The sequence below is a fragment of the Macroventuria anomochaeta genome, assembly GCF_010093625.1.
Source record: "Macroventuria anomochaeta strain CBS 525.71 unplaced genomic scaffold BU25scaffold_19, whole genome shotgun sequence".
Classification (NCBI taxonomy): Eukaryota; Fungi; Ascomycota; class Dothideomycetes; order Pleosporales; family Didymellaceae; genus Macroventuria; species Macroventuria anomochaeta.
In genome coordinates this window covers 358,316-371,303 of record NW_022985380.1, presented here as the reverse complement: position 1 = coordinate 371,303, position 12,988 = coordinate 358,316, and the positions used below count along the sequence as shown (strand labels likewise).

Sequence of the window (12,988 nt, the reverse complement as noted above, 5' to 3'; positions counted from 1 at the left end):
AATGCTTTGCGTATAGCTAAACCACCTCCGTGGTGCAGTAAGTCTGACTAGTTCCAGACGTCACTTTCACTTAACAGGTCTGCATGATACCTTTGTAGGGTTCGAGTCTCTGCAGCGAGATCAATGCGCACTGGAACAGTTGAGCAAAACGTTGCTGTATATGAGCAAGATCCGTAGCACGCACTTGGACTATCACACCATAGGGGACAGAGACTTGTTTGTTTCGTTTGCATTGATATGTTCGAAGGGGAACTAAAGTGCGAGATCTCTAACATGCATTGCCAATCAACCATCCAATATACATAGAATACAGGACAAACTCCATCTTTTCCCTTACCCTTCACTCAGCAAACACGTCTAGTAGGTACGCTTGAACGGCGGTACAGCCTTGCACTCGTTCTCGTCCAATGTCGTACCAACGACCTTCCTGTAGCCGAGCTCGGTCTTGCCGTGGGGCTGCTTCTGCCACGACAGAGTGTGCTTCATCCAGTTCTCATCATCACGGTCGGGGAAGTCCTCGCGGGCGTGTGCTCCTCTCGACTCCTTGCGGTTGGCGGCGGATTCGGCGGTCTGGACGGCGCAAGTGAGCAAGTTCCTCAGCTCAAGGGTCTCCACAAGGTCGGAGTTCCAGATCATGCTGCGGTCCTTGATACCAACATCGGCGAATGTGGCGTCGACCTCATGGATCTTCTTGACACCCTCATCGAGCGACTCCTGTGTACGGAAGACAGCGACGTCAGTCTGCATGACCTTTTGCATGGCAAGACGGATCTCGGCGGTCGACTTGGAACCGTCGGCGGTGCGAACCTTGTCGATGACGGAGATGGAGTCGGCACCAGCGTCGGCGGAAACGGGGTCAGCCTTCTGGCCGGGGCTGAAGTTGTCACGGATGGTGTGCGAAACAGCGCGGCCGAAGACGATAAGATCCAGAAGGGAGTTGGCACCAAGACGGTTAGCACCGTGGACGGAGACGGAGGCGGCCTCACCGCAGGCAAACAGACCGGGAACGACCTGGTCGTTACCCTGAGCGTCCTGTGTGATGACCTCACCGGTGTACTTGGTAGGGATACCACCCATGTTGTAGTGGACGGTGGGCAGAACGGGGATGGGCTGCTTGGTAACATCGACACCAGCGAAAATAGCGGCAGTCTCAGAGATACCGGGCAGACGCTCGTGAAGAATCTCAGGAGGCAAGTGGCTGAGCTGGAGGTAGATGTGGTCCTTCTCAGGTCCAACACCACGGCCCTCGCGGATCTCAAGGGTCATCGAACGGGAGACGACGTCACGGGAGGCAAGATCCTTGGCGGTGGGTGCGTAACGCTCCATGAATCGCTCACCCTCAGAGTTCAGGAGATAACCTCCCTCACCACGAGAACCCTCGGTAATCAAGCAACCAGCACCGTAGATACCAGTAGGGTGGAACTGGACGAATTCAAGATCCTGGTTGGGCAGACCGGCACGGGCGACCATGGCCATGCCGTCACCGGTACATGTGTGGGCAGATGTGCAGGAGAAGTAGGCACGTCCGTAACCTCCGGTAGCCAGAACGGTGTTCTTCGCAATGAACCTGTGGATTGTGCCGTCCTCCTGGTTGTATGCAACGACACCCTTGCAGACGCCGTCCTCCATGATCAGATCGGTAGCGAAGAACTCAATGAAGTACTTGGTGTTGTGGCGCAGGGACTGTCCGTACAGAGTGTGGAGAAGGGCGTGGCCAGTTCGGTCAGCGGCAGCGCAGCATCGGTAGGCCTGTCCACCCTTGCCGTACTTCTGCGACTGACCACCGAAAGCGCGCTGGTAGCTAGAAGATGTTAGTAACCATATAGCACCAAAGGTTTCGTAGGGTCGTACATCTTGCCCTCATCTGTTCGCGAGAAGGGGCAACCGTAGTTCTCGAGCTCAATAACGGACTGAGGCGCCTCTCTTGTCATGTAGTGAATGGCATCCTGGTCACCGAGCCAATCTGAACCCTTGACGGTATCGTACATGTGCCATCTCCAGTCGTCCTCGTGCATGCTAGGGTCGTTGTCAGCCTTCCACGTGCGCTATGAGCATACGGTGGTTTGAACGTACTTTCCGAGCGCGGCATTGATACCACCTTGCGCGGCTACAGTGTGCGAACGGGTAGGGAAGAGCTTGGAGATACAGGCGGTGTTGAAGCCAGCCTCAGCGAGACCGAAGGCCGCTCGCAGACCAGCTCCTCCAGCACCAACGACGATGGCATCGTACTCGTGATCGATAACGGGGTACTTGCTGGAGATGAATCCTGAGGCCTCCTTTGCCTTCAGGTTCTCGGTAGCAAAGATACGGGCAGCGGGCCGTGTCGATGAGAAAGCTCGCGATGGTGTGCGGATGCTCTTCGAGAGCTGTGGCGGTATTGGTTAGCCATTGCCACGTATACAAGCGCGAGAAGAAGCCATTGCATCCACGCATCGACCACGAAGCCATTGAGACGCCTTGGCATCCTTGTCGACATTGTGCCAGAATACTGTGGGATGTGGCACACGCCTCGGGGCGGAGGATGCCGGGTACGTAGGAGCTCGAGGGCGATGGGTGGCGCATGAAGCTTCAGACGGAACTCACCTGGCTGGCGAACTGCATGCGACGCATCCTGGCGAAGCTCATGATGGCGGTAGCCGTGGAGTGGAGAGCGGAGGTGGTGTAGGAGACCTTTGGCGGTTTTCGATGTTGCAAGTCAATGATGGAAGTCGCGACCCTGACAAACTAGTTTGGACGTGTGCTGATTGGCGCGGAAAAGGCCTCGGCTCTTCACGAAGGAGCAGCGGGATCGAGGCTTTTGCTCCGGCTTTTCACGAGTGAGATTTTGATGTGATTGCCCCAGATGGACGTTGAAGTGTGGAGTATTGTTTAACAGCGTGCGAGTATCGAGCTCGTCTTATTAAACCTGGTTCAGACATATCCGGTTCAGCCTCATCCGGGCTCCATAATTGCAATTGCCACGAGACCAGCACCAGACTGTCTTCGAGCTGCTGGACACTTCCACTTGCTTGAGCGGCCTCAAATTTGGCCAGGCAATGTACTGTTACAATTTGACTCGAGTGTTGACTCATGCCCAGATGCAATGGTCCGACAGTTTCGCCGCTGGTGTTGTAGATGCTCGCTGGCTATCGTCGTCGTCATAGACCTTTTCAGACCATCACATGCAGTCCGAGTCGTAAAGAGCCTCGAGCCCACATTTCCATTGTGCGGAAAACGTTTCCATTTGGTACTTTTTACACTATCAAGTTGGTACGGAGGCAATGCTGCACATAGCTGTCTTTTCAGAGACTGTGAGCTTTATCAATTGTAGCTTCTAGACAGTTGCTTGATTACAATTGCGATGTACACTTGTTGTTTCCGTGTCTTGTCTGCGATTGCACATACACTGGGTCTTTCAATAGCTGAAAGTTTCGTACTTTCATTGACATCTCTTCGTTGAGGGAAAATGTATTTCTTGTATGGTACCAAATGATCGTTTTCTACTCGAAGCTGGTACAGCAACTCGGATTCTCGTCCAAGGCGGTAAACACCCATCATCTGCCTGCCACCGACGACGTTGATGGTGCGCAATGCTCAGAGCCTTCCGTATTGGCTTCTTGTATGCAAAACAGTCAAGGCTTTCCTTCGCGGTGTTCAGCCAAGTACCTATACCTGAAAGAGTTTTTATCCAGCTGCAACCTTAAACAGGAATCAAACCTTCGAAGTTGCATGTATAAACGCACGTCGTGCTTAACACCTTGAGGCTCGCTAGCTGCTAGGGCGCATGGAGGGTAGGTATAACAACAAATCCCCACCTATCTAATGTGCATCAAATAAGTACGACGGAGGACAAAGGCAAAACACTGAGTAGGACGCGAAGATCTCACATTACACTGTACGGGAGAGCAAAAACGTGGCACGAGATTGTGAATTGGGGAATCGTTAAATTTTTTGCATTAGACGCTCATGATCATTGGCATCCATGCATTGCACCTATCCCATTCGCCAAAGAGCCTTTGAAAAGAAACACCTAACAACTGCCAGAACACTTCTAAGCAGGGGTCTGGAGGTCCTTCTTGAGGGTACCCTCGTACTGCCTCTTCTCGGCGGGGGTCTGGTAAGCACCATGACCAAACTTGGAGGAGGTGTCGATCCACTTGAGCTCGACCTTCTCGAGAGCCCTCCTGGAGGTGTGGGTGAACATAGACTTGCGGAGAGTCATGACCCTCTTCTTGACACCGGGGCAGGCACCCTTGATCATGACGAAGTCGTTCTTCACCTCACCGTAACGGACGAAGCCACCCATACTAGTCAATGTTAGCGATGATCTGTGGATGTTGAGAGCGTGCAACTTACGGAGTGATCTGCTTCTTGGAGACATCGAAGTCAGTGGAGGCGTTACCCTCATCATCACCCTTGCCGATACGGTAGATCTTGTGGTTGACGGAGGTACGGTGGTGGTAACCCATCTGACCAGCACGGGCAACGGTCCACTGGACGTGAGCCGGGTGCCAGGCACCGATACAAGCAACCTTGCGGAGACCCTTGTGGGTCTTGCGCGGAAGCTTCTTGGTTCCCCAACGGGCAGTGACACCGTTGTATCCGTGACCCTTAGTGACAGCGATGACATCGATCATCTCGTTGTCCTCGAAGATGGAGGAGATCTCGATGGGCTTCTCGAAGAGACCGTGGCCGTAGGAGACCTTGTCGGCGATGGAGCCACCGTTGACCTGGATCTCCATAAGGTGGGCCTTCTTCTGCTTGAGGGGAGTCTTGGAGATCTGGGTGTGGGCGAGGACACGGACGACGGTGCAGTACTTCTTGATACGCTCAAGCTCGCGGGTGATGGACTGGCCGGAGGACTCGGAGTGCTTCTTGGCGTACTTGGTGAAGGCCTTCTTCTTGCTCTTGTACCAGTTGCGGTAGAAGCGACGCTTGACCTCGTCGCTCAAGTGTTCAGCCCAGACGGTGGTGAGCGAGCGGAGACCGCGGGGAGTCTCGATGTAACCAACGAGACCAACGGCGATCATCTGCAGAGTTTGTTAGTCCTCCGCGCCCAATTTCTCAATTTGGGTGTTCTTACAGGAGGAGTCTCGATGATGGTGACAGCCTCGACGATCTCCTTCTTGTGCAGCTTCGCACCGGGACGGTCCAGATCACGGACGATCGTGGACATACCGGCCTTGTAACCCATGGCAGCCGTCAGGTGGACGGGCTTCTTGGAGTCATCCTTAGGGAAGCTGTGCGGCCTCGTAAGCGTGCTGTTCGTAAAACTTGTCGCGGCGGTGTCGAGCGTACCTCTTGACCTTACCCCTGTGACGGGCAGCGCGCTTGCGCGGCAAGAAGGCCAGAGACCCGTGGCGGGGGGCTTCGAACTTCCTGTGGGACATGGCGAGTTCGGTGCTGTGGTTAGTATCGAAGTTGTCGGAGGAGAAGTTGCGTCGAGGCGGGATCAAAATCGAATGTGCGAAGCGAAAACGCTTGGGCCAGCCTTCTGCCAGTAGCGCCTTCCGCACCTTGGCGTTCACCGCGGGGCGGTGTCCAGGACCTTTGATGCTGGAAGTGCCCTCCAGACGCTTTTATCTTGTACCTGCGCTGCACTCAGTCTCCCTGCATCGCCGCCCGTGCCCGTCGTTCCGCCTCCGACAAGCATCCGCAGCCATCTGCACCGCCGTACTACGCACCCGCCCACTGCTGCCGCCGTTTTCGTCAACCCCAACAAACACCGCTGCTACGACATCATCCAGTATTACCTGCTGCCCAGCCTCAACGTCGGCGGCGCCATCACACCCCCGCCGTCACACCACTCGCCAGTCTCTCTACCAGCTGTCTACACTGCCTGCACCTGGGATTGCACTAGGTCCTGATCACTTTCGACCGAGTCCCACAGCCTTGGTTCTGGAATCATGGTAGAAGCAGCAGAGGGCAGTCCCACGACGTGGAAGTTCACACAGTAGGTCGATTCCCACGACAGGTCTGCTACAGGAGGTCTCACGGATCCTACCTGCAGCTATTTGCGCAGTCGCATTGCGTTTGGGTCGCTTTTTAGGATGGTACTGACCCTGCCAGGTGCTTCGGTGACAAGGGCGATGTTGAAGATATAACAGAAGGTACGTCACCGGCACCCCACCGCTCAGCACAGTATCCGAGCGAAACTCTCCCAGATGACAATGACTAACACGACGAACCAGCGGACATCATTTCCACTGTCGAGTTCGACCAGACAGGTAACTATCTGGCGACAGGCGACAAGGGTGGTCGTGTGGTCCTGTTCGAGAGGAACGAGACGGTACGTTCTGTTGGTCCAAGACACTACTGAAAGCTCGAGACCTAACATCCCCCCAGAAGAAGACTTGCGAATACAAATTCCACACTGAGTTCCAATCGCACGAGCCCGAGTTCGATTACCTCAAGTCTCTCGAAATCGAAGAAAAGATCAACAAGATCAAATGGTGTCGCCGCCAGAATGCGTCGCATTACCTCCTGTCCACAAACGACAAGACAATCAAGCTCTGGAAGGTCTTTGAGAAGTCACTGAAGGTTGTGGCGGAAAACAATCTGTCACACGAGCTGACGCCCGGTGGTGGGGTTGCTGGTGGAGGTGGTCCTGTCAGGAACCCAAATGCACACTTCCGCACCGCCACCGACCTAAAACTACCTCGCCTCACTCACCACGATACCGTCGTCGCTGCCGTACCGCGAAAGACTTACGCCAACGCGCACGCCTACCACATCAACAGCATATCGGTAAACAGCGATGGAGAGACGTTCATTAGCAGTGATGATTTGCGAATCAACCTCTGGAACTTGAACATCCAGGACCAAAGCTTTAACATTGTTGATATCAAGCCCGCCAACATGGAGGAGCTCACAGAGGTCATAACCGCAGCCGAATTCCACCCCATCAGCTGCAACTGGTTTATGTACGCCAGCTCCAAGGGCACGATCAAGTTGGCGGATATGCGAGAGAGTGCCCTGTGCGACCAGCACGCAAAACGTAAGTCGATCACGTACGTTTGATGGGAAGCTCTGTACTGACTATCTACGTGTAGAGTTCGAGCAAGAAGAGGACCCGTCCTCCCGCTCTTTCTTCTCCGAGATCATCTCTTCGATATCCGATGTGCGATTCTCCCACGACGGCCGTTACATCCTCTCACGCGACTACCTTACCGTAAAGATCTGGGACGTAAACATGGAGCGAACCCCTGTGAAGACTATTCCCATTCACGAGCACCTACGACCCAGGCTATGTGACACATACGAGAACGACAGCATCTTCGACAAGTTCGAGGTCGTCTTCTCTGGCGACGCTAAGAATGTCATGACTGGCAGTTACAACAACAACTTCATGATCTACCCATCGGACCCTGAGAAGGATACCGAGGTTGTTCTGCAAGCTGACAAGTCGGCTTTCAAGGCTAAGAAGGTCGGTATTCCCACACCAATGAACTCGTCAACCAGCCCAACGGGCGGCAAGAAGGGCGGTTCAAGAGCTGGAAGCCCTGCTGCTGGTGCAGGTGGGCAAGGACAGCGTATGAGGAAGGAGACAGATGCGGATCAGATCGACTTCAACAAGAAGATTCTGCACATGAGCTGGCATCCATTCGAGGACAGCATTGCTATTGCAGCAACGAACAACGTGGGTTTCATTCTTGGCTTAGTACTTTCATATGCTAACAAACGCCTAGCTCTTCGTCTTCTCAGCGTTGTAAGAACCTTCAATGCATGGCGCGGTTGATCCTGCAGGGGCACTTGCCAAATAGATGCACTCGCTTGCCTCTCCCTTGATGATCTATTACTCATTATTCCTCCCTCCATCATTCGCGATGACTAACGCAACGGCGCTCGGAAGGTAGAACTGGGCCACGCATGGTGACTGGGCGCGGAAGAACGAACGATTGACGATGTGACGCGCAATTCGAATGCATGAGATGACTGCATTAGATTGGAACACCACGATAATTGACCAGTGGTGAATAACAAAAGAATCAAACTAAACGCTTGTGATGATGGCATTGTGACGGTGGTCTACTTGCACGTAAAGAGCTAATCAACGTCACAAATATACAGACAACAGATAAACGACACTCCAAGTTGACAGCTGCATGATCAGCATTGCATGCCTCCAGGTACCTATAGCCCACGTGCTCAGATCTGACCCTGGTCAGCCCTATGACGGGGTGTGCCCAGGTGGGCGGGAAGGTGCGACTAGCGTCCGCGGTGAGGCTCTAATGCCAAACCTCCACGTCGACCATCTGGACCTCCATCGAACACCATTCAGTCACCAGAACCATGGCAATTCGTCGATAACGTGTCAATTAGATCAAAGCATCTCTTTTAAGTAAGTGAAGAATTTCAGCGCTGTACAATGTTACTCTAGTTGCGCACCAGGATCTGTTGTATTCTCCTAGAAACGTGCGCCCTACACCAACAAGCAATCGCCAACATGAGTTGCATAGTCCAAGGCTGACGATTCTAAGATTCTCTGAATACCTCCACACATCGTTAGTACGATTCAAGAGCTTCGCAACTCTGTCGGTGGATCATATTACAAATCCACTGGTGTCGTCATGGCAGCCATTGCACCCATCATTAGCAGCTTCTCGCTCATTTTTGGAGGTTGCTGCGCCAATGTAAGAAACCATATCTGATGACTTGCTCAGACTAACATTCCACAGGTCTATTGCCTAGAAGCTATCGTTAAGTAAGATACTCAATGTTGCCTTTTCTTCAAGCGCGCACTGACACATCGCAAGACAAGAGCCTGATAGCGGCCTTCTGATTACACTCTTTCAGTTCGTCTTTACATGTCTCTCGACGTTACATTATCAGCTCGATCCAAATGGCCGTTATTACCTGCGATCATCACCGGTACCGTTCCGCAAGTGGGTCACAAGTGCTTTGCTGTTCTTCACAGTCAACATGATGAACAACTGGGCATTTGCATTCAACATCTCTGTTCCCGTCCACATCATTCTTAGGAGTTTTGGTAGTGTGACTACGATGACAGCGGGCTACCTTCGTGGGAAGAAGTACACTCCTCTGCAGATCTTTTCTGTTGCCATCCTCACTCTGGGTGTCATGGTCTCTGCTTGGGCTGATGCATCGTCAAAGGTACGAAGTCTACTCGCGTGCTTAACGATCGTACTAACAAGAGCAGGGCAAGACCAATAGTGCCAACGCCGATCCAGACAAGGCATCACTCGAGGCCGGACTGCTCGTACTTCTTGTCGCCCAGCTGCTATCCGCATACATGGGCGCCTATGTCGAGGACGTTTACCGCGACCACGGCAAAGACTGGAAGGCCAATCTTTTCTACTCGCATCTCTTGTCAATCCCGATGTTCGCCGCATTTGCACCCGCCCTTAACGCGCAGTTCGCGCGCCTGCAATCCTCGCATTCCTTCCAGGTCCCACCCAGCGTTGCCGCGACTCTGCCACCAACTCTCAACAAGTTCCTTGCGTCAACGTCGCAACACGTTATCTATCTCCTTGCCAACGCGATCACGCAGTTGCTTTGCATCACCGGCGTCAACATTCTCAGTGCCAACACATCAGCTGTTACTGTTACGATAGTGTTAAACATCAGAAAGTTGGTGAGCTTCATGCTGAGCATCTGGCTTTTCGGCAACCACATGGGTGGTCTTATGAAAGTCGGCGCTGTAATGGTTTTCGGTGCCGGTGCGCTGTATGGATATGAGACGACCTACAGGATTCCACTGAAAAAGAAGCTAGAGGCAAGGAAGGAAGAGAAGGGGCAGTGAGAGTAAGAGTTATGCATGCTGGCGTTGGTACGAGAGTTGGACGGGTTTGGAGCAGCATGTATATCAGAGGTTAGACGATAGACTATGGAAAATAGATTCAAAAGAAACATATCTCTCGAGTAGCTGCAAGCTCAGGTTTGCCAAGAAACGAGGAGTTAAGTCAAGCAGTATTTGCAGGCCAACTTTGGTCTTATAAGATCTCAAAAGACTACGAGAGCTTTTGCGGCCATTGTACAACGGGCTATCTAGCCCTGGAGGCCTCCAGAGGCTTGTTTTGAAAGTTGCAACCTGGACGTTGCAGCCAGTTTTTTCTGCAAAGGCCTCTTACTCTGTCAATACATATATGGTATAAGAGCCTAATACGTGCTTTGATATAGAATATTTTAAGCTGAAGTGTACTGATATAATAGCCAAGGGTCTGGCTCTTTCAAGGGGTCTGCAAGGAGCTGTGAGGAGACGCGGCCTCGGTGGTGAACCAATGAGAGCTCAGCAACCTTAACCAGCGGAAGGTGGAGCTTACTAGCGCGGGATCTCCTTATGTACACGAAAGCTGGCGATCTGGCTTTCCAACCCTCAATTCACGTTCCTTTCTCCAACTCATCTTTCCTTGGGGTCACTTGCGTGGGGTAAGTCTCCTGCAGCTTCTACAACGCAACTTGGTGCTCTATACTGACATTGCACTCAGATTGATACAACATGTCTTCCCCCACCGGCGTGAGGCAGCGTGCTGCGAAAGACAGCAAGAAGCGCTCTACAACACCAAACCCACCTTCAGCAGAGATCGTCTCTGAGAAGGCCGCCAACTTCCTCGAGAAGGCCAAGCCTTACAAGCCACGACAGAAGCAGCCAGAATGGGACTACAAGCTTGCGATCACAATTATGACGGCGCTTGCGTTCATCACAAGGTTCTGGGGCATCTCCCATCCTGATCAGGTCGTCTTCGATGAAGTGCACTTTGGAAAGGTACGTTGGACAAAACCAATCTCTGCTGCAGATCAGGAGCAATTGGCAGCTTTCTCAAGCTCGAGTGCGAGGCTAACGAAATGCGCAGTTCGCTTCATACTACCTGCAACGAACCTATTTCTTCGATGTCCACCCTCCTCTCGGAAAGCTTCTGTTCGCCTTCGCTGGCTGGCTCGTTGGATACAAGGGCGAGTTCCTCTTCGAGAACATCGGCGACTCATACATCTCCAACAATGTTCCCTATGTCGCATACCGTGCTATGCCCGCCTCGCTTGGTGCGCTTACCGTTCCTATTGTCTTCCTCATCATGTGGGAGTCTGGATACTCTCTGCCCGCCTGCGTTACTGCTTCTGGTCTCATGCTTCTTGATAACGCCCATATTGGCCAGACGCGCCTGATCCTGCTCGATGCATCGCTTATCTTCTTCATGGCCCTCTCGGTCCTCGCATACATTCGTTTCTACAAGCTGCGACACGATCCGTTCAGCCGCAAGTGGTGGAAGTGGCTGCTTTTGACGGGGATCAGCCTGAGCTGCGTCATCTCCATCAAGTACGTCGGTGTCTTCACCTTCTTCTCGATTGGTGTACCCGTCCTCTTCGATCTGTGGGACCTGATGGACGTCAACCGCCGCCAGGGTGCATTGTCTCTTCCAGAGTTCGGTAAGCACTTCGCTGCTCGCGTCGTGGGTCTTATCGTTGTGCCCTTCTTCCTCTACTTGTTTTGGTTCCAGGTCCACTTCACTATCCTCAGCAGGTCCGGTCCTGGTGACGACTTCATGACTCCAGAGTTCCAGGAGACTCTGAGCGACAACGTAATGACTCTCCAGTCTGTCGGCATCAATTACTATGATTCGATCACCATGCGCCACAAGGAGACGAAGGTCTACCTCCACAGCCACACCGACCGCTATCCACTACGCTACGACGACGGCCGTGTCTCTTCGCAGGGACAGCAGGTCACTGGATACCCTCACAACGATACCAACAACCACTGGCAAGTCCTTCCCGTGAAGGAGCTCCCAAGCGAGGTTGGTCAGCGCGTCAAGATCGGCGATGTCGTCCGTCTGCGTCACGTTATCACCGACACCGTTCTTCTTACCCACGATGTCGCATCTCCTTACTATCCCACCAACCAGGAGTTCACAACAGTTGCTAAGGATGAGGCGGCTGGTACACGCTTCAACGACACTTTGTTTGAAATCAAGGTTGAGAAGGGCAAGGGCGACTTCAAGACCATGTCTACTCACTTCAAGCTCGTTCACGTGCCGACCAAGGTTGCTATGTGGACTCACACCAAGCCTCTGCCTGAGTGGGCCTACAAGCAGGCTGAGATCAACGGCAACAAGAATGTTCAGCAGTCCAGCAACGTTTGGTATGTTGATGACATTCCTTCCTTGCCTGCTGAGGATGAGCGCAACAAAAAGGAGGTCAAGCAGGTGAAGCATCTTGGCTTCCTCCGCAAGTGGGTCGAGCTTCAGCGCGCTATGTTCTACCACAACAACGCCTTGACCAGCTCTCACCCGTACGCTTCTCAGCCGATCTCTTGGCCCTTCCTTCTCCGTGGTGTCTCCTTCTGGACACACAACGACACTCGTGAGCAGATCTACTTCCTCGGTAACCCGGTCGGATGGTGGCTTGCCTCCTCACTCCTTGCTGTCTTTGCCGGTATCATCGGTGCTGATCAGCTGGCTCTGCGCCGTGGCATGGATGCTCTCGACGACCGCACTCGCTCTCGTCTGTACAACTCGACTGGTTTTTTCTTCCTTACCTGGGCTGCTCACTACATCCCGTTCTACATCATGGGTCGTCAGTTGTTTTTGCATCACTATCTTCCAGCACATCTCGCATCTTGCCTGGTTACTGGTGCCCTTGTCGAGTTCATCTTCTGCATTGAGCCTCAGGACCCTCAGACTCCCGGTACCCCTGCTGAGAAGGGCCACCGTAGGACTCGCTCTCGCCCTGTTCGTGAGCGTGTTGCTACCGCGAGCCAGCTCGGAAGCTGGATCGCCGCTGGTGTCATCCTTGCTGCGACTTTCTGGTGCTTTCTGTTCTTTGCGCCTCTTACATACGGCAAGCCAGGCCTCACAGTCGACCAGGTCCAGGCCAGGAAGTGGCTCGGCTACGACCTGCACTTCGCAAAATAAACCCTGCGCAATTCTGAAGCATAAACTTGCGTGTGTGGAGGGTTGGTGTTGGCTCGGTGGTTGAGCCGCTTCTTGATCAATTCCCTTAGGGTAAAATGCTGCTCAGCGTGGAGTGCCGGTGGTGTGGGTTGCTTGCTCCG

General features: G+C 53.2%; 4 protein-coding genes across 4 annotated transcripts; 2 read left to right on the top strand and 2 right to left on the bottom strand.

The window, feature by feature from the left end:
- Positions 1-220: 220 nt before the first annotated feature.
- On the bottom strand, positions 221-2,699 carry BU25DRAFT_369294 (succinate dehydrogenase flavo protein subunit mitochondrial precursor). The gene is made up of 4 exons (XM_033703922.1): positions 2,584-2,699; positions 2,074-2,366; positions 1,852-2,016; positions 221-1,801 (listed from the first exon to the last, which is right to left on the bottom strand). The coding sequence occupies exons 1-4, from the start codon at positions 2,623-2,625 to the stop codon at positions 358-360; spliced, it is 1,944 nt and encodes a 647-aa protein (XP_033561068.1). The 5' UTR covers positions 2,626-2,699; the 3' UTR covers positions 221-357.
- A 1,213-nt stretch (positions 2,700-3,912) lies between these two features.
- Positions 3,913-5,392, bottom strand: BU25DRAFT_369290 (60S ribosomal protein L3). Its single transcript, XM_033703921.1, has 4 exons — positions 5,278-5,392; positions 5,063-5,219; positions 4,336-5,009; positions 3,913-4,286 (listed from the first exon to the last, which is right to left on the bottom strand). Exons 1-4 carry the CDS (start codon positions 5,367-5,369, stop codon positions 4,031-4,033), a joined length of 1,179 nt encoding a protein of 392 aa, XP_033561067.1. The 5' UTR covers positions 5,370-5,392; the 3' UTR covers positions 3,913-4,030.
- Positions 5,393-5,557: 165 nt separating this feature from the next.
- On the top strand, positions 5,558-7,984 carry BU25DRAFT_411405 (protein phosphatase 2A regulatory subunit PR55). The gene is made up of 6 exons (XM_033706543.1): positions 5,558-5,932; positions 6,049-6,089; positions 6,171-6,268; positions 6,325-6,976; positions 7,032-7,618; positions 7,668-7,984. Exons 1-6 carry the CDS (start codon positions 5,886-5,888, stop codon positions 7,689-7,691), a joined length of 1,449 nt encoding a protein of 482 aa, XP_033561066.1. The 5' UTR covers positions 5,558-5,885; the 3' UTR covers positions 7,692-7,984.
- A 565-nt stretch (positions 7,985-8,549) lies between these two features.
- BU25DRAFT_431880 (glycosyltransferase family 39 protein) lies at positions 8,550-12,848 on the top strand (the record flags this gene model as incomplete). The annotated part of the gene is made up of 7 exons (XM_033708684.1): positions 8,550-8,612; positions 8,658-8,683; positions 8,736-9,093; positions 9,140-9,738; positions 10,462-10,705; positions 10,794-11,732; positions 11,862-12,848. 7 exons carry the CDS (start codon positions 8,550-8,552, stop codon positions 12,846-12,848), a joined length of 3,216 nt encoding a protein of 1,071 aa, XP_033561065.1.
- Between the last annotated feature and the right edge of the window lie 140 nt (positions 12,849-12,988).

Excerpts from the sequence above, each read along its gene's own strand:
- BU25DRAFT_369290 (XM_033703921.1), bottom strand. The coding sequence starts at position 5,369 with ATGTCCCACAGGAAGTTCGAAGCCCCCCGCCACGGGTCTCTGGCCTTC. Across the intron at positions 5,220-5,277 it reads CACAGGGGTAAGGTCAAGAG|CTTCCCTAAGGATGACTCCA; the intron begins GTACGCTCGACA and ends GAGGCCGCACAG. Across the intron at positions 4,287-4,335 it reads TCCAAGAAGCAGATCACTCC|TATGGGTGGCTTCGTCCGTT; the intron begins GTAAGTTGCACG and ends AACATTGACTAG.
- BU25DRAFT_411405 (XM_033706543.1), top strand. The coding sequence starts at position 5,886 with ATGGTAGAAGCAGCAGAGGGCAGTCCCACGACGTGGAAGTTCACACA. Across the intron at positions 5,933-6,048 it reads ACGACGTGGAAGTTCACACA|GTGCTTCGGTGACAAGGGCG; the intron begins GTAGGTCGATTC and ends TGACCCTGCCAG. Across the intron at positions 6,090-6,170 it reads TGTTGAAGATATAACAGAAG|CGGACATCATTTCCACTGTC; the intron begins GTACGTCACCGG and ends ACGACGAACCAG.
- BU25DRAFT_369294 (XM_033703922.1), bottom strand. The coding sequence starts at position 2,625 with ATGAGCTTCGCCAGGATGCGTCGCATGCAGTTCGCCAGCCAG. Across the intron at positions 2,367-2,583 it reads GCATGCAGTTCGCCAGCCAG|CTCTCGAAGAGCATCCGCAC; the intron begins GTGAGTTCCGTC and ends ATACCGCCACAG. Across the intron at positions 2,017-2,073 it reads ATCAATGCCGCGCTCGGAAA|CATGCACGAGGACGACTGGA; the intron begins GTACGTTCAAAC and ends CAACGACCCTAG.